This window comes from Panthera onca, chromosome A2, assembly GCF_046562875.1.
Source record: "Panthera onca isolate mPanOnc1 chromosome A2, mPanOnc1 haplotype 2, whole genome shotgun sequence".
Taxonomy (NCBI): Eukaryota; Metazoa; Chordata; class Mammalia; order Carnivora; family Felidae; genus Panthera; species Panthera onca.
In genome coordinates, this window is record NC_138340.1 from 99,289,432 (window position 1) to 99,314,890 (window position 25,459).

Consider the following 25,459-nt stretch of genomic DNA (forward strand, 5'->3'; position numbering starts at 1 on the left):
CCATTAAACAAAAATTTTGTATCAAGCATTTTAAATAAAGGAACTAGTTTTCAAACATAGTTAGGAAAATAACCAAAGAGGTAAAGGGTTCTTGGCAGATACTATGAAATATCACCATTTGCTACTTAAATCAATACAATAGAGAATTTTATATTGTAGCAGCTAACTTTCATAAATAGCCAAGCCTGGGGGGGGGGGGAGGGGGGGGGAAGGAGGGGGTTAAAACTGAAAAAAACTATGCATTGTATATTTTTTCCACAAAATGGGAAAGGTTTACCTTTACTGAACTTTAGTATGGAAATTTCAGATCAATTCTATGAATCAACACTCCATGGGGCAAAGTTTGAGGACCACTGAATATGTAAAATTTTTGACAGGACAAACATTAGATATAATAGCTTACACAGGCTGTCAATAACACTTGCAAAACAGATACATGAATTAGGTGCATCCTAGATATAAAAAAAAAAAAATAACAATAACATAACTTTAAATGACTGGTTTTGAAAAGGCGGGAACAGGAAACATGGCAAGGAGGACCAGAAAGATACCTTACAGGACAAATAAATTCACTCTCATTTTAATATGAGTCCAAGCAGCCAAAAAAAGGAAAACACCAGGCAAGATTTTCCTACACGTAAGAATGTTTTTTTTTAAGTGGCTTTCTAATACTGAAATCAAGCCACAGTTGTAGGCTCATTAACAAATCGCAGTGGTACTGTGTGCCCCAAACAGTTTGCAAGGTCTGAGGGCAGCGGGGAAGAACATAAGAAAACCTACACAGAATAAGGGATACTAACTTGAAGAAGGAAATGTAAAGAAACAAAAAGCTTTCCTCTTCCAGTGAAAAGCTCTAGAGATTTAAGATCGTGACCTCCTCAAATGTCCACATCCCCAACTCCAGCAAAGAACAGAAATTAAGCAGATGCTCCAAAAATGTTGACTAAGGAAGAAAGTCTTCCAGGCAAGTAGAAATCAAATCCAGTCAATGAAAATAGATACCTTCCTCTAGGCTGCTGGTGCTCAAAGTGTGGGCACCGGACCATCAGCCTCCAGTGGGACCATTTAGAAATGCAAATGATCACACCTTACCCCAGATCTACAAATCAGAAATTCTAAGGGTGGGGCCATCAATTCACAGTTTAACAAGTCCTCCTCATGACGCTGATGCTGTTAAAGCTTTAGGGGCGCCTGGGTGGCTCAGTCGGTTAAGCGTCCCACTTCACCTCTGGTCATGATCTCGTGGTTTCTGAGTTTGAACCCCACGTCGGGCTCTGTGCTGACAGCTCAGAGACTAGAGCCTGCTTCAGATTCTGTGTCCCCCTCTCTCTGCCCATCCCCCGCTCACACTCTGTGTGTATCTCTCTAAAATCAACAAACAATAAAAAAGAAATTAAAAAAAAAGAACCACAGCTTTAGCTAATGTCCAATTCAGTTTGGTTAGGACTGCGGTTCTCAGTCCCAGCTGTACATTCAAGTCTCCTGAGGGACTTCTGGGTTTTATCAATGTCCAAGCCTATCGAATTAGATTGCAGAGGCTAATCCAAGCAGAATCTCTAAAATGGGTACCTTGAAAGCTCCATCACGAGGTGATAACGTGGGGCTCGGTTGAGAACTACCGAGCTAGGGCCCAAGATCTCAACTTCATCTTGCACAACCAGGCCTTCAGTCAGCCCTCCCAAACCTAAAAGGTCTGAAAGCCAAGGCAAGCACAGGTTTACCCGGAAAATTCTACTGTCATGAAGTAATTATTTACCTTAGATATGAAATAAAAACCAGAAGAGGCAGCTCATCAAAAGTGAGCTAGTCCCTGTGTAAGCACAGGAGTGCATGTAGTGACAAGCAGCAAAAGGAGGTGGAGGGAGAAACGTTCCTTTCTGGTCTTTTGAATCTGAGGAAGTAAGCGTCGTGGGTGGACCTGAATCCCAAGGGAAAGCAATACTAGGGTGTGGCCTAACAATTGAGAAACTGGGGGCAACTCTTCTTCCCCTCTATCTTCCTGAACTGAATCACCACACATCTTCATGTACTGTACAGACTGGAAAGGTGAAAACTACATTTCCCAGACTCCCTTGCAGCTACATGGCCTAAGCGCTGTCAATCAGGTGAAGCTGGAGGAGATTGGGAAGCAAAATTTTGGAAAGCAAAGATTTGGAAGTTGGGGGCCATGCTTCTGCTGTTTCTGCCAGCAAGCACCATGGCTACAAGTGTCTGATTTCCCTGTGGCAACCTCCTTCCTACCCATGTCAGTGGCAGGATGTTTCTGGACACTCCCCTCTGGCAGGCCGCTTCATGACTGCTCCCTTGGTGGCCTGCTCTGCTGTGCCTGGGAGGCACTCTTGAAAGCTCAACCTGAAGTCTGTTTCTTCACCTTCCCAACAAATTCTGTAAGCCATTTAATACCCTGTAATAAATCTCCCTCTGCTTAAACCAGCTAGAGTGGATTCTGCTGTTCTCTGTAAGTGAACCTTGACTGATACAATCAGTAATTGCAAAGAAAGTTCGGAATTCCCCAAAACCACAGTTACCATTAACTTGAAAAGAAGAAAGAATGAGGTGTCTCATCAAAGTTAAGAAAAGTAATTTTTCATTGAATTCACTAAGTCCCTCATTCCTCACCCTACAGTTTCCCTAAGTTCTAATAAAGGAAGAGCAGTGATTATGAAAAAGTTACTGAAATATAAACAAGTATACAGGCAAGATGCCTTGTTAAGCATGCTTCAAACCACAACCTTTCTGTGTCATCAACCCTCAAAAGTTCATATCACTCAACAGGAGACTTATAAGGCAGCAGATACCACAAATGTTAACCCGACAGGTAATTACACAAACGGGTCATTTCAGGGGTGCTGGAGATGTTTATCAGAAGGATTCAGTAGCCTGTGAAGTGTGTTGGATTTAACTCTGCACTGTTGTAGACAAATATTAAACAATGATAAAGCCATCATCATTACAATTCTGTATTAAGAAACAGAGTACAACTGTTAAGAAATGAATGGTGGTATTTTAGCTGTGTGCTGTTATGCTAAAATTACTTTCAACACACTAATTTTAGATTTTATTATTATTGTTATTCAGCTAAAGTTAGCATTCCAGTAAATGTTCCCAAGAGTCAAAAATTTGACTATGAGTCTTTTCTAAAATAGAGCTATTTCTGTTTATATTTTCAACTCTTTCTGGAGACAGAGGTGTTTGCTCACCATGACATAATCAAACATCACCAGGTTCAGGGTAAAGATTTGGGTTCCAGTGTATTGCTAACCTGGTGACCCTGGACAAGTCAGTTAACGTCTCCAAGTTAGTTTCCTCATCTATAAAATGGGTGAAGTGACAAATCTACTTATCTATTTCAGAAAGTTACCTGAAGGACCAATTAGAACCCAAGCCAAGAACCAGTGTCAGTGTAGGAAAAACCTGTCACTGTAAATGACAAACCACTGGAGGCTCAGTGTGGACAAGACAGAGATTTAAAAACTGTAAAGGGACTCAGCCATAGGGGGTTCTCCATATTTGTGTCCTGAAACTCCATATTCACCTCCTGAAACTCAACCTGTTTCTGACAAGGAATACAGGAGAAAACTCATTTTGCACTTCTAGGAGGAGGAGAGAAAACAGAACCATTCTGAAAGGCATCCAAGCATTCTGCTCTTTATAACAAAATCTATACTCGGGAGAAATTATTTACTAACAGCCTAACCTGCTGGGGTATTATCAGAGCCTAGCTTACTGTTGGGAAGGTAAATACCCTATTCCAGGCACCTCTAGCCATTCTCTCCCACCTAAGAGGAGAGAAAAAAAAAAAAAAAAAAAAAAAAAAAAACCTGAGAAACACTTGTGAAGTACACTAGCCAGAACCACAGGCTCTCTAATAGGCAGAGACCTAATAACAGGCCTACAGAACACTTCCTCTGCCTTTACCGCTGCTGCCCTTCCCCCCATGCCACTACCAAAGGCCTATTTGCAGCATTTCCTTTTATCCAGTACATCACATCTGACTATCAAGAAAAAGTTACAAGCATAGCAAATGGCAAAACAAAACAAATCTGAGGAAACAATTTGAGGAAACAGAGCATCAAAACCAGCATCAAATATGGCAAGAATGTTGAAATTATCAAAATAGGAATATAAAACAACTATGATTAATATGCTAAAGGCTCTAATGGAGAAAGTAAACAGCATGCAAGGACAAGTCAGCAATGGAAGCAGAAAAGTGGAAATGCTAAGGAAGAACCAAAAGAAATGCCAGAGATCAAAAACACTGTAAGCGTAATAAAGAATGCTTTTGATGGACTTATTAGTAGATTTGACAGGACTGAAGGGAGAATCTCTGAGTTTGAGGACATCTCAATAGAAATCTCCAAAACTGAAAGCAAAGAGAAAAAGGAACTGGGGGGGAGGGGGGAACGGGGTGGACTGCAGGACAACTACAGAAAGTATAATATACATATAACAGGAAAACCAGAAGGAGAAGAAAGAAAGAAGGAATTACTTGAAATAATAATGATTGAGAACTTCCTCCAAACCAATGTCAGACATAAAACCACAAACCATGAAGACAGAAAACACCAAGCAAGATAATCAAAATTACTTTAAAACATCAATGGTCTAAAAGAACCAATTAATTAAAAGACAGAACTTGTAAGATGTATCAAAAAATAAGACCCAATTATATGCTATCTACAAAAAACACACTGTAAATATAAAAACTTACAGATTAAAAGTAAATGAATGGAGAAAGATATGCCACAAACATATTAATCAAAAGACAGCAGAAGTAACTATATTAACTTCTGCCGGAGCCCATTTTGAAGCAAGATAGTTATAAGGGATAAAGAGGGACATTACAGAAAGACAAAAGGGTCAATTTTCCAACAAGATTATTACCAATCTTTAATGGAATACAATAGATAGCCTAGGAATAGATCTACATAAACACAGGCAACTGATCTGACAACAGAGCAAAGACAGCCTCTTCAACAAATGGTGCTGAACATCTAAACATCCACATGCAAAAAAAAAAAAAAAAAAAAAAAAAAAAGACTCTAGATACAGACCTTACACCTTTCACAAAAACTAACTTAGAATGGATTACAGACCTAAATGTAAAACTCCTAGAAGATAACACAGGAGCAAACTTGGATGGCCTTGGGCTCCACTCAGGCGTTTGTAGATGCAACACCAAAGGCATGGCCCATGAAAGAAAGAATTGAGTAGCTGGACTTCATCAAAATAGAAATGTCTGCTCTGCAAAATACAGTCAAGAAACTGAGAAGATAAACAAAAGACTGTGATAAAATATTTGCAATAGAACAGCCAATTAAGGACCTCTATCCAAAATACACAAAGAACTCTTAAGATTCAACAGTAAGAAAAAAAAAAGAACCCAAAGAAAAAACCGGCCAAAGACCTTAACAAAAACCATCAAGAAAGATGTACAGATAGCAAGTAAACATATAAAAAGATGTTCCACATTATCTGCCATCAGGGAAATACAAATTAAAACACGAAGATGTTAGAATGGACAAAATCCAGAACACGGACAACACCAAATGCTGGTGAGGATGTGCAGCCAAAGGAACTCTCATCGATTACCGACAGGAATGCAAAATGGTACAGCATTTGGAAGACAGATCAGCAGTTTCTTAAAAAATTGAAATATTCTTACCATACGACCCAGGAATCGAAAACTTACACATGAATGTTTAATAATTACAGCAGTCCCATTTCTAATTACTGAAAACTGAAAGCAACCAAGGTATACTTCGTGAATGGATAAACTGTGGCACATCCAGATATTGGAATATTATTCGACACTAAAAAAAAATGAGCTATTAGGCCATGAAAAGACACGAAAGGGAACTTAAATGCATATTACTGAGTGAAAGAAGCCAATCTGATTAGGCTACATACTGTACGACTTCAACTATAAGATATTCTAAAAAAGGCAAAAAGTATGACAATAGTAACAAGATGAGTGGTTGCTAGAGGTTAGGGAGTAGGGAAGGAGAACAGTTAGAGCACAGAGGATTTTTAGAGCAGTGAAAATACTGTGTATGATACTACAATGATGGATACGTATCATTACACAATTTGTCCAAACCCATAGAACGTATACCGCCAAGAGTGAACCCTAATGTAAACCAGGGACTTTAATGATAATGATGTGTCAATGCAGGTTCAGCAACTGTAATTCACGTACCACTCTGAAGAAAGCTAATGGGGGAGACTATGCATGTTCAGGCACAGGTGGTATATAAGAATTCTCTGAACCTTCCTTTTAACTTTGCTGTGAACCTAAAACTATTCAAAAATACTAAGTCTTAAAAAAAAAAAAAAAATCATGAATGGCCAGGACAATGAAGATGAGCCTAGGTAGGCTGAGTCACTAGGCACCCACCTCTATAATCTCCCTTTCTTTTCAAAGAACCTTTGAAGCAGGTGGGAATTTCTTCTTTTATAGCTGAGAAAAATGCAGGTCAAACAGGTTGATATACCCTAAGCCCCATGCCTTTTCCACAGGGCCACAACCCAGGCAGTCAGGTTGCCTTAAACCAGAGTTTCTCAACCTTGGCCCTATTGACATTTTGGGTCAGATCATTCTTTGTTATAGGGGGCTATCAGGTGCACTGTAGGATGTTTAGCAACATCCCTTGCCATGATTCTTTAGATGCCAGTAGCAAACTCCTCCACCCCCTCCCCCCTGCCACCGGGGATGTGACGACCAAAAATGTGTCCAGACCTTGCCAAATATGCACTGGGGGCAAAACTACCCCACCCTGAGTTGAGACCATTGCCTTAGATGGTGCTGTTCATTCATGCAATGCAATCGCCTCTGGGAAACATACCATGTACCAGGCCCAGCGCCAGGCACTGAGGAGACAATGCCAAATAAACCAGAGACCCTGCCCCACGAGGGAAATGACAGGCTTACCAATGAGTGCTTGGTACAATGTGGGTGGAGATACGTGCTATCACAAATTAGAGTGGTGACAGAACTAAGATCATCATTCTGCTGGAGTTGGGGGTTGCAGAGGTAAAAAAGTCTTTGGAGCTGGATTGTTCATTATTGATTATAGTAATGAACACTTATCAGCTGTTATTGAGTCCTTAACTCTATGCTAGGCATGATGCTAGAAGGCTTCACATCTGACCTCATTTAAACAACACTAAAACTATTTAAGGTGAAGAGTCACTAACATCACCATTTTTCACATAAGGAAAGTAAGGATATAAGACTCTTACTCTTAAGTGAGTAGTAGTAAATCACAGAGTCAAAAATGACCCAAGAGCCCAGGTTGTTTTGACACTAATTTTAATACCGGGAGGATGTGCCAAGAATTTGGCAAGCCAGGATGGGGACCTGAAGCTATCCTTATGAAGGGTACTTCTGGACAACACTGTAGGTGAAAGTAATTCAAATTAAAGTCTTTTAAGGGGCATCTGGCTGGCTCAGTGGGTTAAGCATCTGACTTTGGCTCAGGTCATGATCTCACTGTTCATGAGTTCAAGTTCCGCCTTGGGTAAACATGAGTTCTGTTTCGCTCTCTTTTCCTCTCCCTCTCTCTGCCCCTCATGGGATTCTCTCTCTCTCTCTGTCTCTCTCTCTCTTCCTGCCCCTCACTCACTTGTGCCTTCTCTCTCAAAAAAAAGTATTTTTAATTTGGCATTATGATACATAAGTGCCCATGGTTCAGTAGAAGGCAGACCTGCCTAATGTAGAATATTATTCTCCAGTATTACAGGTTGAACTCAGTCTTAATTTTTTTAAAGCATCAAGGTTACAGTATAATTAGGAACCAGCTGCAATTGTAATTACAGCTCCCAATATAATTTGTTACATATTAGCAAGTGTCAAATTACTACTGCTCCTTAAATGAATAAAAACTGACTGTGCTGTTCTGAAGACTGGGATGTATGTTCTTGATGGGGAACAAAGGAATATAAAAAGTGTATGACATATTTATAAAGTGCTGAAAGGTTCTACTTAGGAGATCACAAGTTGCTGGAGCCCAGATAATGCCAGAGAAAGTTAAAATGGCTTCTGCGAGAGAATAGCGAACTTAATAAATGCAAAGGAAGGGAAAGCAGCAAATCAAAAGGACAATAGAAAAGTTGCTTCCACTAAATAATACCTTACCTGTTCAAAATTCCTCTGTGCATCAACATCATAGAACTGAAGAAATATCAAGAACCCAGCAGGCAGCCAAAAGAAAAAGAAATAGGAGCCCTCTGCACAGCCAGGATTCACATCCTCAAGACTGCACAAAATTTCACTCACATGAGCCCTCCTCTGCTCTCTCCCATAGTCTGCTGACTTGCAATGTTACTCTGAGCAACTTCTCTGATTCCAAACCCACAGCTCACGCTTCTGTAAAGCTTACTATGTCCCAGGCCTGGCTCTGAGCTTCACAAACATGAGCACACTGACCCAGTAAAGAAATACAACTATGCCCCTTTTCATAAATGAGGAAAACGAGGTACAAATAGAGTAACTTGCCCAGAGCCATACTTTGAACACAGAGTCCAGGATTTCAACCATTATGTTATACTGGCTTTCAGAAGAAAAAAGAGAGAAGACAAGATCGAAAGAGCAAGAGAACCTAGACATTAAGAAATATTAAGACACATCAACCAATTGCAATGCCTGGGCCTTATTTAGGTAACAATAAAAAAAACTATTTAAGAAATTATTAAGAAAGGGGGAAATGTATAAAACATGTACAGAACAGATATTTGATCATATTGAAGAATCACCGAATTTTTTAGGTATGATAGTATTTTGGTTGTTCATTTAAAAAATCTGTTTTAGATATTTACATATACAATATGTTGGGGATTTGCTTTGAAAACACCAGGCGGATGGATGGAAGAGAGACAGTGATATAAATGCAACAGTATTGGCCATAAGCTGATAATTCCTGAAACTGACTAGATAGGAACATGGGGGGGTTCATTATATTCTTCTATATTTTTTTTGCACATTCTGGAAAATTTAAAAATGCTGCAGTTCTTTCAAGACCTAAGTCAAATGCCAATTCTTCTGGGAAGATTTTCCAGATTGTCCAACCAGATTTCCCTCACAGAATGCTATCTGCCTCTATTTTATGGGCTTTGCAAATGGACATTTAAATTTTCACCCTATCACTAACCAGCAACGTGACTTCCTGTGTTATCTGTGAGTGTGGAGGAGACAGGGGAAGGAAGGACTGAATGAAAGTGGTGGATGCTGGGGCAGAATCTAACAGTGCCTTGCTTCCCAGTTACTGACACCGTTTCCATGTTCCCAGCGGCAGAGCTGACTGAGTCATCGGAAGGCAGCTGAGCCCCAAGGGAGGCTCTCTTGGCTTTCTGAACTGACGGTATTTTCCCTTTCGAAACTAAGCCAGCAGAAGGTCTGGCCTGGGCTGGCAGCAGGTCATGCCAGCTGGTGATGTGGCACTAGTGAAAGTTCGTGACCCCTGGGGTTGAACAACAACAACAAAAATTAAACTGGTTCCCTACCTTTCATCTTATATCAAAATAACTGCAGATAATTAGTAAATAATCTTCCAAAAGAGAGAAAGAGTACTAGAAAAACACAAGTGGTTTCTTATATGAAGTGGGGAAGCTGTATTTAAACATGACTGACAGCCCAGAATCCATAAACAAAAAGATTAATAAATATGTAACATAAAAAAGAAATCAAAAGTGAGTATGAACCAGTTAAACATCAAACAACTACAAAAAAAAAATGTGCAACAGATAGGACAAAGGGCCAAGGTTCTTAATTTAAAAGTGCTCTGAGAACAAATCAATGTGAAAAGACAAATAGTCCAACAGAAAACTGGACAAAGGTCAAGACCAGGCTCTTCTCGACCTGCCGATGGACACCAAAATAGGGCTAACAAATCTTCAAGAACCACCAAAAAAGAGAACCAGGGGTTGAGCTTTTTTTACCTCTGGAACAGAGACGGTGGGCAATGGAAAGAAGAGGAATCCGCAAACTCAGAGTCAACATCAACCTGCAATAAAATAAGTGTGTGAACGCTCACAAGAAACCAAATTAGGACACAGACACAATGGGAAGACCATGTGAAGACACAGGGTCAAAAAGGTCACCTAGGAGCCAAAGAGCTAATTCTAAATCTTCTCTCACCTTGCCAACTCTGCCAACACCTTGATCTTGGACTTCTGGCCTCCAAATCTGTGAGAAAATAAATTTCTGTTGTCTAAGCCACTCTGTCTGTGGTACTTTGTTACGGCAGCCCTAGTAAACTAATACAGAATTGCTTAATATATTCTCCTTAATTGAGTTACGCCAACTGGGCATTCTTTCATTTACTTATTTTACTGTTTTGCTTATTTATTTTGGATCCAAGCCCAAGCCCTGCATTTGGCTGTCACATCTCTTTGGAGGTCTCCTTTAATCTAGCCTTTTCATTCATAACACCAAGATTTTTGAAGTCAGACCAGAGGTTTTACAGAAAGTCCTACTTTCTGAATTTGTCTGTTTCTCCATGATTAGATTCAGATTCAACATTGTTAGCAAGAAGTCTCCAAAAGTTATGCATATGCTGGGTACTTCCTACTACATCACATCAGCAATGATAGCTTGTCCCATTTCTTGATGATGTTAAATTGGATCACAGATTGCGGCAGAGTCCTTCATTGTAAAGGTACCTTCTTCCTCCTTTGTAATTAGTAAGTAATTTACAAGGAGATACTTTGAGACCATAGGAATTCCAACTATCTTTCACTGAATGGTTTTGGCATCCACTGGAGACCCTTGCGCGAATCCATTATTACCTGCAGGTTGCAAAATGATTTTTTTTCCTTTTTCTAATTCAATCAAGCCTTCAACCTTTATTGGTTGGCAATTCTTCACTAAAAGAACTTTACCTCCTACCCTCTACCTCAGTTTCACTTTTTGGGGCATGAATACTATTCACTCATGGAATGATGGTATTGGTTTTGTTTTGTTTTTTTTTTAATTCAATGTATTACAATCCATTTATAACTGATTTGTTTTTATCATGGTAAAATATACATAAAACTTAACACTTTAACCATTTTTAAGTGTACAATTCAGTGCCATTTCATGTATTCACAATGTTGGACAACCATCAGCAATAATCTTTTCATCATTCCAAACTCTACAGCCATTAAAATCCAAATGATTTTAATAGCCATTATTTTTTGTAACAACTGTGATACACACTTTCTGTAATATATATACATATATACATGCACGTGTGTGTTTCAAGAATGAAAATCATAATACATGAGAATGACTGTTAATATTAAAATTTAGCCAACTAAAATAAGCCATTCTGGGGCACCTGGGTAGCTCAGTCAGTTAAATGTCTGACTTAGGCTCAGGTGATGATCTCATGGTTCAAGAGTTTGAGCCCTGCATCAGCTTCTGCACTGACAGTGTGGAGCCTGCCTAGGATATTTCTCTCTCTCTCACTCTTGCTCTCAAAATAAATAAATAAACCTTAAAAATAAAATAAGCCATTATGCAAACAGTTGTTGGCATAGAAAAGCAACATCCAAGCCCCAGTGATCAAACATAACAACACAGGAAACAACCAAGAATTATGTGCCCCCTGATGCTGTACCCAGTACCAAGTACCCCATAACCTGAGAGAGGCACCTAGCACCCCTTAGGAGGTACTCTAGCCAAAACAAAAAATAAAAATAAATAAAACCCTAAACTTGGATCAAGCCTCCATATCTATCACTTGTCTGAAAACACTGGGGACAGAGGATCACCAGGGGGAAGCAATCAGCAAAATCCAAATTGTAGGAAACTGTAGGAAAGATGACCCAATTCCCTCATCAAATAAACCTCAAGGAAACAGAGTAACAGAGGTAGGAGAACATATAGATTAACAAGATTTAAAAGGTGTATCAGTCAAATGCCATGTGTGGCTTGTGTCTGAATCTTGATTAGAACAAACCAGCCATAATAACTATAAACCTAGGACATGGATTTTAACATCCTGACAGGTGCTTCAATGAATGGCAAAATAAAACTAAGACCCCTTTTCCTAAGAACTAAAGAGAACTGAAAAAAACCCAGCCGACCAACATAGAGAAATGACAAGAAACATATCTGTCTCTGACTGAGCTCTAAGTTAAACAACAAACAAACAAACAAACAAACAAACTCCCTTTTTCCCTGCTACACTGTTGCCATAGCTTTCTGGCCAGCAATGCAAACAGGGGTCCCATTCATAAACCACTGTGAAGGATATCCGAAGGGAATGAGTGTGCAGTAATACTGGAAAAACTAGACAACAGCCAAGATCAAAGAGGCATTGGCTGGCTACAGAGATTAAATTTTATTCTGTAGGCAACATGAAACTACACTGTGTGACAAGGTAAATTAAAGAAGGCAATGTCACACAGTGGTTATGTACGTGGACTCTGGACCCAGGCTGCTTGTCTTCAAATCTGCCAATTCTAAACTCTGTGCCCTTGGACAAATCATTTAACCTCTCTGTCCTCAAGAGACTTAAATATTAAATACTCTGTTCAGATGCAGTTGCCCATCTTTATAATGGAGATAAGAACAGCACTTATATGTCATAAAACTGTTGAGAAGACTAGATTCCTTCATATACACAGAGTGCCTAGAACAGTGCCTGACTTTATAAGTATTAAATAAATGGAACCTGCTGTTGTTATTGTTATTTGCATAACTTTTCCGAACCTTAAGGTGCCCTGTCAAATGAGGCTACCGTACCTTCCCGGCTACCCTGTTGATAATAAAGATAAAATAGTGAAGCTTGGGTCTTCATATCACCTGGTTATTTTAATCCCATTAGACTGTGAGTTCTTGAAAACAAGTCTGATAGTTGACTCATTTTAGAAGCCCAGTACAGTATGAGTTGACAGATAGTTGGTATCAATCGCACACACAAATACATCTTTTAAAAACTGTTAGGTGCTGTCCATGTGAACACAGTACTGCTATTAGCATGGGAACAAGAGCCAATCTTAGAAGCTGCCTTTGACGGTTCTGGGTCGCATGGAGACGGAAGGAAAGGGAACAGACCAAAGGCAAGACTAGCTTGGAAGCTACAGAAACGCTGTGGCTAAAAGGTAATGAAGACCTGGGCATAAATGGAAGAGACAGGACACTAGAAGGGCAGCAGAAGGGTTTCACAGACCCATCTCTTTGTCCACATCCAAATTACTGCTGATGGTCTCTCCTGGCTGACCACATCAGGTACTCAATTGAACTAATCGGACATTTTAATCAGCAGGAAAGTTAATTTACAGACTGAAAGACAGGAATGACCAAGAAGATGAATTCAATTCTAGGTAAGCAGAGTTTGAATTATCTCTGAGGCAGAAAAGTTGAGATTTCCAACAAACAGCTGAAAATGCAAGGCTGCTGCTTGAGAGAGCTGCCCAGACTGAGTTACACGGAGCCATCACCCTGCAGGGGGAAGAGAGTCTCAGGACACCAACATTTCGGGGAGAAAAGAAGGACGAAAGGAAGCCCACAAAGGAGAATAAAGCAATAATATGAGTTAAGAGGCCACCCATGAGAGGGGACATTATGAAAGCTGACAGAAGGTGCTATAGGAAGAAAGGGGTGGGACATTGGGGGGGGGGGGGGTCCCACCAGGCCAGTAATAAAGAAGATAGGGCAACAGTTTCAGAACTGAGGTCACTGGTGACCTTTAGGAGAGAATATCGAAAAAGAGAATACGTGTAAGTTCATATTCGGGAACTTTAAGTATGTGTGGGTAGTTAAGAAATGGAGAAAAGTACAACCCTTGTATAATAATCATACATTTCCTTAAATAATAATTCAGACATGTGTTCCAAAAATAATACCCTGACCCCAATGTGGAATCAAAATGAATCCCTAAAAAGCCTAAAATTTATACTGAATTTTATCACTGTGTATTTAATTCTGCAAAAAGTTGGACTAACTTACAACCAATTCAAAAGGTACTGCACCCTTGGTTTAGAAAGGTAGCTACATTTAATTACACACTAATGAGAGCTCCAGACCAATATTCCTTAAACTTTAATGTGCATGCAGTCCCGTGAGGATCTAGTTGAAAGGCAGATTCTAATGCAACAGAATCTTTGGCCTGGCATAAGTCCAAAAATGCTGGAATTCTTTTTTAAATCATTAACTTTTATTTAAATCCAAGTTAGTTAACATATAATGTAATAATGATTTCAGGAGTAGAATTTAGTGATTCATCACTTGCATATAAAATGCAGTGCTCATCCCAACTGCCCTCCTTAATGCCCATCACCCATCTAGCCGATCCCCCTACCCAACACCCCTCCAGCAACCTTCAGTTTGTTCTCTGTATTTAAGAGTCTCTTATGGTTTGCCTCCCTCTCTCTTTTTATCTTTTCTTCCTTTCTCCTATGTTCATCTGTTTTGTTTCTTAAATTCCACGTATAAGTGAAATCATATGGTATTTGTCTTTCTCTGACTGACTTATTTCACTTAGCATTATACACTCTAGTTCCATCCATGTTGTTGCAAATGGCAAGCCTTCATTCCTTTTCATCGCCAAGTAATATTCTACTATATACATTTACTTCATCTTCTTTATCCTTTCATCAGTCGATGGACATTTAGGCTCTTTCCATAATATGGCTATTGTTGATAGTGCTGCTATAAACATTGGAGTGCATGTGCCCCTTCAAATCAACATTTTTGTATTCTTCAGATAAATACCTAGCAGTGCAATTGATAGATTGTAGGGTAGTTTACAACCCCTATCAAAATAATACCAGCATTCTTCACAGAACTAGAACAAACAATTCTAAAATTTGTATGGAATCAGAAATATACCAAATAGCCAAAGTAATGTTGAAAAAGAAAACCAAAGCTGGAGGCAACACAATTCCAGACTTCAAGCTATATTACAAAGCTGTAATCATCAAGACAGTATGGTACTGGCACAAAAACAGACACAAAGATCAATGGAACAGAATAGAAAACCCAGAAATGGACCCACAAACATATGGCCAACTAATCTTTGACAAAGCAGGAAAGAATATCCAATGGAAAAAAGACAGTCTCTTCAGCAAATGGTGTTGGGAAAACTGGACAGCGACATGCAGAAGAATGAACCTGGACCACTTTCTTACACCATACACAAAAATAAATTCCAAATGGATGAAAGACCTAAATGTGAGACAGGAAACCATCAAAATCCTTCAAGAGAAATCAGACAGCAACCTCTTTGACCTCAGCCAGAGCAACTTCTTACTCAACACGTCTCCGGAGGCAAGGGAACCAAAAACAAAAATGAACTACTTGGACCTCATCAAGATAAAAAGCCTCCGCACAGCAAAGGAAACAATCAACAAAACCAAAAGGCAACTGACAGAATGGGAGAAGATATTTGCAAATGATATATCGGATAAAGAGTTAGTATCCAAAATCTATAAAGAACCTATCAAACCCAACACCCAAAAAACAAATAATCCAGTAAAGAAACAGGCAATGAACAGATACTTTTCCAAAGAAGACATCCAGATGGCTAACAGACACATGAAAAGATGCTCAACATCACTCATCATCAGGGAATACAAATCAAAACCACAATGAGATACCATCTCACACCTGTCAGAATGGATAACATTGTTGTCAGGCAACAACAAATGTTGGCGGGGATGCAGAGAAAGGGGAACCCTTTTGCACTGCCGGTAGGAATGCAAACTGGTACAGCCACTCTGGAGAACATTATGGAGATTCCTCAAAATATGCTGCAATTCTAACAAGCTCCCAAGTAAACCAATGCTGCGGGTCCATGGACCAAAACTTCTAATAGCCAAGCTCCAGTAGACCACTCAGAGAATTTGGCTAAGCAGCCACAGAGGCTAGCCATTATGGTGAATACTAAAATGGATCACAAGCTTAAGAAAAGCACGCTACGTTTTGTTCAAGCATGTCAAATAATATCTTTGTCCCCCGGTTTTCAGTTAGGTGGAAATGTCCCACAGCCCGCAACAACATCTCTTGACATTCCTTGATAATTCGCAGTGGTTTCACATGTTACATTGCATTTGCTCATCACACACATCACAGATGGTCCCTGTTTTCCACAAGGTGACACTAAGTACCCAGAGAAGGTAGACTTGTCCAAGTTCTCACCATTAGTGGAAGAAGTGGGCATATAGCCACTCCTGCCTGTCTAGCTCTTCACGAAACCAGAGCTACTGATTTAAAAATAAATAAATAAACAAAACAAAACATTCTTGCAGCCTCTTCCCATATAAGAAAGCAGTTCTGAGCTCCTCAACTGCTCAGTCTAGAACTGTGACCAGAATCAGACATATAAAAATCACGTGTCTAACTTGGAGAAACTTCTAAACAGGCACCTGGGGCTACAAGCCTGTTCAAATCAGGCTCATGATGGAGTTCAGGACATATTTCACCACAATGTAGCATTTTGGCATATGGAAAATCTTAAGCTGAAGGAGTCTGAGAAAACAGCAAAAGGAGGAAAGTCACTCTGACCTTCTCCCCACAGCCCTCTTTCCTGAAATCAGTCACAGAATCCCCATGTGAAGGGTACCAGGGTACCCTCCCTGCACTAGGAGGAGAAAAGACATTCTTATCACCAGAGATGGGGAATTGGGGATCCAGAAAGCTGTACATCATTAAACTGTACATCATTAAACATCATTAAACTAACCCTTATCTCCTAGTTACTTCTTCACCATTTACTACTCCTAGCCCAAATGCCTCTGTCTTGTCAATTCTTCACAAATTTGTTTAAAAGGAATAAAAGCTTCCTACTCTGGTCCCTTCTTTGGGTCTTCATTCTCTTGTGAAGCCTCTCACGTATATGTAAAAATTCAATGAAACTTGTATACGTTTCTCCCATCTGTTTCTGTCAGTTTAATCTTCAGATCCAGCCAGGGACCCTAGGAGAGTCCGGGAGAACTTTTCCCTCCCCTACACTTCACAGTTTTCTTACAAATTGTACTGCATAAGTCTGACGCAAAAGACGTTTTACCATAGAACAATAAGTGTATCTTGAAATATCTGACTCTTGTATCAAGTCAACAGTTTTCATGGATAACATGTGGAAACTGTGACTACGTGTGGAAACCAAGACAAAGCTACCAGCCTAATAACAGTCATTAAACAGAGTGGTTTATTTAGGCTAAATTACTAAAAATTTCAACACTGCAAACTTTGCTATGTTGTCAGCACCTCAACTCAAAAGGAACCATCAGGGCCTATTTTCATTCATGCAACTGCACAGCAAATTTCCAAAGGAAATGGTGAGTACGAGTACTCTATCTTATAAACGTTTCTAATCAACAAACCAGACCACCACGCTACAAATAAACCACTGGGAATAATTCTGAGGTAACAGACCAGAGCCACCATAAATTGGGGCGATTTAACCCAACAAGAAGGTCTGGTTAAACAGGCCATGAAAATAGTGCTTGCTCAGTTGCTGTTAAATACATTTGCTAAGGGAATTGTATCACTGCAGTAAGGGCACATCCTCCTTACTCCCCAGCAAAACCAGCACACGTCTGCAGATTCACACATTCCTCTGTTCCAAGACTCACTCAAAGGCATCCAAGGCATCATGACAGGAAGGATGGGTGCTTATGAAGCAGCAAATGCTGGGCAAGGAGAGTAGGAAGAAACCATGCTCAGTAGGCCTAATCCTCACAGATAGTGGAAAACTCAGGGAGGAATGATTCCATCTGAGAACTCAACAAAAGCAGAGGCTGGACACAGGACAACAGGTCAAAGAAGTAGAAGGAGTCAGAGCCCCTCCACCAATCTTATGAAGAATTCAATATCCAAAAAGAATTGCTCCCTGACTTTCTTACACCATAGCTTGGCTTTGAACCCTTCCCACCCACCCCAGTTCTCTATCTGCTGACCAACATTGGTGAAGGCATGTGGCCTGTGTGCAAAAAGCAAAAGGGTTTATCAGGGGACTTAGTCCAATTACACATTTTTCTGGGACTCCGTTTCTTTACCTAGCAAGAGGGGACAGGACTGGTAGGGAGGAGAGAGGACCACTGTGTTATTTAAACCCATTCCTCACCAGCTCCATCAATTTAAGAAACTCTAAATCCAAACCTCAGCAGAACCACAGAAACTTACCACCATCGTGGTAGCATAAAAAACAATTCAAACTTTTTTTCCTTCCTGTCTAGCACAAAAACTGCTCTGCTTTATTATGATGTTGTGATATCACTAAATACCTAGTGGTTTTACCATAAGGGAAAGAAACTTCCCATTTAAAGAATATCTGTGATAAGCCCAAATCTCATTTCATCCTCATTAAGAAACGTTTGAATAGGGCATTGTTATAGGATGAGAAATGAGAAAAGCATGGAGCTTAAAAATACAGTCCAAGTCCTTAGTAGTAAACAGTGGATTAAGATTTTTACAAAGGCATATGACAGCATGGATAGTTGCCCAACTCTGTGAATATATGAAAACTACTGAATTGTACACTTTAAATGAGTGAATTGTATGGTACATGAATTCTCAATAAAGCTATTTTTAAAAAAAGGTATATGACAATTCTTGGCCTCAGCAATGTGGTTTGAAAGCCATAGCAAATCAGGGTGTCTGGGTGGCTTAGTCAGTGAAGCGTCCAATTTCGGCTTAGGACACGGCCTGGTTCGTGGGTTCAAGCCCCACGTGGGGCTCTGTGCTGACAGCTCAGAGCCTGGAGCCTGCTTCGGATTCTGTGGCTCCCTCTCTCTCTGCCCCTCCCCCGTGCTCACTCACTCTCTCTCTCAAAAATAAATTTTTTTTTTTTTTTTTTTTTTTTTTTAAAGAAAGCCAGGGGCGCCTGGGTGGCTCAGTCATTTAAACATCGGACTTTGGCTCAGGTCATGATCTCATAGCTGGTGAGTTCAAGCCCTGCATCGGGCTCTGTGCTGACAGCTCAGACACTGGAGCCTGCTTTGGATTCTGTGTCTTCCTCTCTCTCTACCCCTCCCCTACTCAAGCTCTGCCTCCCTCTCTCTCTCTTTCTCTCTCTCCAAAATAAATAAACATTAAAAAAAATTTTTTTTAAAGAAAGCTATAGCAAATCAACACTGCAATGAAACATACACTGAGTGTCACAGTGTGCTACAAACTACTGGACTAGGAAGACCAGGAAATACATACGTCCATAACTGATAACATGTGAATTTTCACATGCACCTTTGCAAACAGAACTCTTTTTAAGGCCTGGGAGAGGTGGAGACAGGTGAAGAGCAAAGACACTGAAAAAATACTGGCAAGGTTCAAATCCAGGCTGTATCACTTACTTACTATATAACTTTAAGGAAATTACTTAACCTTTCTGGGCCTCAGTTTTCTCACCTATTAAAATAAGGACAAAAATAGCACCCTTCTTGCTATTATGAAAAGTAATTGAGTTATTATTTGTAAAGCACTTGGGAAAGTTCCTGGCACATAGCAGACACTGTGTAAGTGGTTCTTACATAAAAATCTGGCTTACTCTGAAGCACCTAATTTCCCTCCTAAGCCATCTCCCCTCTCTCATGCGCTCTACTCTCTACCCAAACTACCACGCAGGCAGACCCTAGGGAACACAGGATAAGAGCAGACTCTGGAGCCAGACTGACTGGACCTGAACTCCAGCTCCTTCACTTCCTAATTATCTGTTCTTCAGCCACTTACATCAACTCTTGGTGTCCAGAGTCATCATCTGTAAATCATGGATGATAGCATGTAACTCATAGGACTGCTACAGGATATAGGTAAGTTACTAACAAGAAGCATTAGACCAAATCTCTTATCTAGTAAGTACTCAGGGAGGGTTCCCTGCTCTTTTATGGATTTCATTACCTGCTATCCTATCCCCTACAAGTAGCAAGTGTTGTCACTTCGGCCTTACACTTGTGGTTTCTTATTGTTGGAACGGGTTTTCGCTCTTTGCCCAGCCATTCTTGCTGAAATACCACCACTTTTGAGATGTTTCCTCCTTCCACCCCCACAGAATCCATCTCCTTCCCCAGTGCTTCCATAGCCCCTTTTGTGGCACTAACCACTACTTAGAGCACTTCCATGACAGGATTCAGCCTATAGTATAGTTGTGGTTTTCTAGAAGGCCCAAAAGGAGACCAATTCATTTTCACATCCTCAGTTTAGTCCCATTTGGAACATTAGAAAGAACATAATACACAACTCTGAAGCAGTCAGTGATCAGTGATCATAGCAACAACTCCTCCAAGAATGCAGTATCAATCCTAAGTGTTCTAGTCCTACAGACCAAATTTTCATTATTATTAATGCTTCAATTTGTTCCAAATTTCCTTTAGTTCTAGGCCAAATTATCGGTCCATGTCCAGTTTTATATCTGAACATTTCTCAGGCCTGAACTCAAGTAAGCATTCTCTAACTTTTAAGTTTCATCTAGTTTCATTTCATCATTATTAATATACAAATTCAACCAATGACCAAGAATGAATGTTCCCTACAACCAAATGGGGGCAAAGGGGAAGGGGAGGTTTCCCCTTATTACTACTTTTTAAAAATGCATTTTTTTGTGAAGTTGCATGAAATATCATTTAAAAAACTCATTTACATTTTAATACATGCAGGGCAGTGCTTAGAAGGTTTTAAAAGAAATACTGAAAACGACACAAATAGTACAGGCAGACCACTTACCATTTACCATATAGGAAGGGAACCTTAAGAAAGTAGGCAGCAAGAGAATGGAAGTTTTTTGAGTCTGTCTCAAAATAATAAGAGTTTTAGATCAATGTTACCTCATGAAAAAACAAATATCTTTTGCATCATTATGCAGAAGTCTTCATGCAGAAATCAAAATAAAAGCAGACCAAAGACTAGATTCTTGGCCTCTTGGCCTTCCTATGTGAACTATTTAAAGGAAGAGGGACATGAATAATTAGTTACACTTGTGGGGGAGAAAAAAAGAACAAGGAAACTCAGAATAAATGATCAAGAGATCAAGAAACTGCTAGGTGTGGTTAAGTTCATCCAGAAAATATCAGACCTGCTTAATTAAATATTCAAACAATTCTCCACAGTGAGTGCTGAAATTCACCTACAATTGTTGAGTTTCAGATTCTTGGCCCAACCTCTGGGACATTCCATTGGAGTGGGCTCTCTCCTAGGCAGGCTCTTCAAATTTTAAGAGGGGATGTCAATCCTGCTTGTAAATGAGACTGTTAAACCCATGGCTCTGTGTTCAATGCAGCAACATGGACTAACTGCATGCCAGGAAAAGGCTAACAGCGCAGCCTTTAACTCAGTCCACCCAGCACTGACCCGCAACTGACAGAATCACCTCACAAGGATAGTGCCCAAAGGCCACTAAGTAAGAGGCATTCTTAGACTAAAGTAGACCAGCACAGCTCGTTTTGGGAACTTTTAAGACTACATTTACTGCACTGCCCTGGAGCTACAAGGAGGGACATTATTAAAATGGCCTTATGGAACCCACAGACATATATTTGTGGTCATGAGCTAGTTCTGAATGCAGTTTGCTCACAGCACATAAAGGACATGGGGAGAAACTGCCCTCAGTACAAGGAGACTTCTCTCCCAAGTAACTGACTGACCTTGCTGATCATTTCCTCTTTACTCTGGCTGCTAGAAACTGCAGTCTCCTCTAGCAAGTACCTCCTTATTTCCCACTAATTTTAGTCATGGCTGCATCTTCCTTTCCCTTTATCCTGTCTTTTCTTATCTACTCTGACTTGATTTTGATATCTTTTTGGATTGTAAATATATGTATATATAATATGAGCCATCAGAAATCCTGAAAAGAGGCAAGGCTAAATGAATAAATAAACAAACACACAAGTTCCCAAAGAGTAAAAATGAAATGTTTCACCTTCCCCCTCACTACTTGGTTACAATTCAACTGCACTTATTGATATGATGTGATAGCTTAATAAAAATACAACCAAAAAGTTAAATCTGCTTCCATGTCACTTATTTTACTTCATACTAGTTCATGATCCTTTTCTTATACTCAAATTACATGTACATTCATCAGTTTAGGCTCCTCAATTATTTTATCTCCAAATTAAGTATAATTATTTAGTTCACATGCAGATATAAAAAATAATAAGAGCATGGGAATCTATTTTCACCTGTCTCCTGGAAGAAGTCACTTGGAAGGAACGAATTCATATCAGGCCTTGAAATCTTGACTGGATACAAATTTAATGCAAAGAAAAGGTCAAGAGCCATTGAGTTTGAAAGGGTTAATGTAGTTACCAAAAATAAATACCAGTGATCCTCAAAGAATCTACCTAAAATAGTTATATATACCAATATGTTCACACACACACACACACACAAATACACTCATGCACACACCCAAGAACACACTCCTGAGGATGGAACTCAAGAGTCATTACAGAAAAGAAAAAGGCCACTTAGGCCACATAGTCTAGAAACATGAAGAAGCCTGCAGATTTGGGGAGTCTGGAGAAACTTAAGTCATAGAACAGCATTTAAATATATTTGTCTGCTTACAATTTCCATTGCAAATGTGATTAGTTTGCTTGAATAAATAGGAGTATGATGTGTTGGCCATGTTTTCCTCTTGAGGGTTATCACAGAGTTTTGATTAAGGACAAATGTTTGAAATGTTGGGTATATTTAAGTTCATTGCACTTAAAATGAACTAAGAAGTTGTATAGGCTTGATTAAAGGGCTGCCTTCGTGAACTTAAAATTAAAAGCAATAAATTCCAATGATTCAAGTGATTGGGACTAAGTATGGTATTCTGCCAGAAAAGTTGAAATGGAGTCCAAAGAGACTGAAATGGTGTCCAGGTTTCAAAAAATGGTGAAAAGAGGAAAGGTCAAGCTGTCGGAGCTGCCTTTCCTCCGGGTTAGTGAATGATTCACATTACGCAGAATTCCTTTTAAGTAAAACTTCACAAGAGTTACAGGCTCCCAGGACAATCTGTTTTGTCATTTCTAAAAAGAAGCCTCTCAAATGCTCAGAGGCCGGTACGTAAGTGTTGTCAGATGGGGAGAGGGGGCTGGAAGATGAGAAGGGGGGGCGGGGCGGGGACCCTCTCCATTTTTACCCACACGCGTGCAGGCCAACTATTCCGAACAGTCTCTAAAACGGAAGTCAAGGTGACTTCCCCACCCTCGGGAGGGCGGAGCCTTTGAAACCTAATAGGATCTGGCTTCAGCCCGGGCCGTGCCGCCGGGAAAAAGCCCGAGTCAGTAACAACCGGGGTCACAAGCAGGTGTGCTCTGAGGTGGCCGAGGGGACCTGATGACCCCGGGCCCTCCTTCGCCCCGGGCGCACCTGGCTTCTCTAAGCCGACCTTGGCTCAGCCCGCCGAGCGCCAGCCGGGCACCGACTTCCCTCCCGGGCCAAGTGGGAGGGTTCAGCCGACAAAGTTTCTACTGCAAGGTCGGGCCTCCGTCCCCGCATGGGCCACATGTGCTGCCCGGGAGAAGCGGTCACCTCCCTCCTCCGCTGCTGCAAGGTGGAACAGCTGCCCCGGGCCCCTCTCTATTTGCTTTCCCCGTTGCACCAAGGCGGCACGTGAACGCCCGAGCCCTCGGGCCCCGGCCGGCCGGCACGCTCCCCGGGGCAACGGGCCTACGCTTACCTTGGCGGCCGCCATGCTTCACCCCGGGTGCGGGTCCGGGCGCCTGCAGGACCCTCTCGGTGGCTGGATCTCACTGTGGGCCCCGGCGGCTCACTTCCCGTCCCGGCGGCAGCAGGGATGGCGATACAGCCCGGCAGCGTGCGCGCCCGGCCTGCCTCCCCACGCCCTCCCGCCGGCGCGGGTCAGACGGGCGCCGCCAGCCCATTGGCTGCGCCCGGCCCAAGCCGCCCGGGCGCGCGTGATCCTACGGCCTCTGCCCTGAGGCCGGGGCGGGCTCGGGTCCGGGGGCGGTAGACCGGCCGCGCGCACGTGACGCCGGCTGCGCTGTCCAGCGGCGAGGGCCGTGGGGCAGTGGTGGGGTGCGATCCGCCCTCCTAGGGGTAGTTGGCCTTGCGAGGGAAGCTGCCGGATTCCGCCATTCCAGGCCCTTGAGACCCGCAAGGAGGGGCACGCACCCGGGTGGGAAGTCCCCTTGGGTCACTGTTCAGCCAGATTTCCTCGTAGGTTCCCTTTTGAAGGGACTCCACTCTGTATTATGCTATAATGCATCCAAAAGCACTGGCCAGTGGGAAGATAGGAAAGTAGTATCACTAGCAAATCTACTTTTAGGCCAAATCTGTAAACTCTTAAGTACCAAATGGGTATGTATAATGCAGAACATATATTTGTGAGGCTATTTGATTTCAGCGCTGCCTATTAGGATCATAAAGGTCAAAAGATCCCCCCGCCCCCGACCAGATAGGCCCTGCTAAAATAGGTCAAAATTATAATGGAAAAATTAAATGTATAACCTCCAGAGATCTTAGCTTTCTTCATCAAAATTCCGTTCATTTATCTCTGCCATCAAAATTTATAATTAAGGCAATGGTGGTCAGGGAAAAGTGCTTTAAATATTTTGTTAATTACGGATATAACCTTTCAACAAAAGTGTTTATTACATAATTATGTTAATTAATCAACACTGATTGAGGGCCTACAGTGTGCTAGGTGCTGGAAACACCTAAATGACTTGAGATGGACTCAGCCCTTAAAGGGTTTAAGGGCTAGTGAGGAGGCAGACACATAGATAGTTAACTTCTATGTAAATAACCTGTTAAGGCAACAACCTGTTCCCAGGACACTGTAGGGACATTGAGGACTCTGGAAGTCCCTTAGGGGAGATGGTGCCTAAGCTGAATGTAGGAAAGTGGCTGTGTCTTGGGCCAATGAAGTGGAAGGCAAAGATTTCCCAGCCAGAGAAAATAAGGAGAGGCAGGAGGCCCAGAAATTGCTGGGGAACCACAGCAAGTTATGAAAGTCGTTGATCATGAAAGGTGACATGAGCTGTGGAACTGGTGGATGAAGAGTCTGGATGGACAGCTAGGGACCATGTCATGAAGGTGTTGGGTGCCATGCTGAAGGGTAGGCACCTTGACCAAAAGGCTTTTAGACAGGAAGAAGCATGGTAAGGTTTACAATATAGATGGATCACTCTGCTTGCAGTGTGGAAGATGAGGCAAGACTGAACTATTGGGACATTCTGACAAGACAGGCTGAGGGCCTGAAACCAGAGATGGGATAGGGCTAAAAGAATACAGAGGAGATAAAATTAGTCACCACTGCTGAATAATTATATGTGGGGGTAAGAGAAAGAAAGGGAGTCACCCTGCCTTGCACATACATCCCTGGTATGGATTTTGGAAAGACACCACAGATCAGTAATAGAAGATCAGTTATACAAGTGTGTGTCTGTAAGAGGATGTACAATATACAAATTATGTTGTAAAAGCCAGAGAAAGAAGCATTTTAAAAAGGAGCAATTGATTAACATACTCTTAAGAGATCTAACAAAGCCCCCCAAAACTTGAGCATGTTCATAGGTGGAGGAGAAA

General features: G+C 41.1%; 1 protein-coding gene across 3 annotated transcripts in view; it reads right to left on the bottom strand.

The window, feature by feature from the left end:
- SLC25A13 (solute carrier family 25 member 13) overlaps positions 1–23,831 on the bottom strand; it is a 183,931-nt gene extending 160,100 nt beyond the window's left edge. For 2 of the 3 annotated variants that reach the window (XM_078442225.2, XM_078442213.2), the window contains exons 1-2: positions 23,589–23,830; positions 9,937–10,001 (exon numbers count right to left, since the gene is read on the bottom strand). Coding sequence is in view for 1 of the 3 variants with exons in the window: in XM_078442205.2 (XP_078298331.1) it covers positions 23,589–23,603 (15 nt within the window). In the remaining 2 variants the exon portion in view is untranslated. Of the gene's footprint in view, positions 1–9,936; positions 10,002–23,588 lie in introns of all 3 variants that reach the window. The other variant, XM_078442205.2, reaches the window with a different exon arrangement.
- Positions 23,832–25,459: the final 1,628 nt, after the last annotated feature.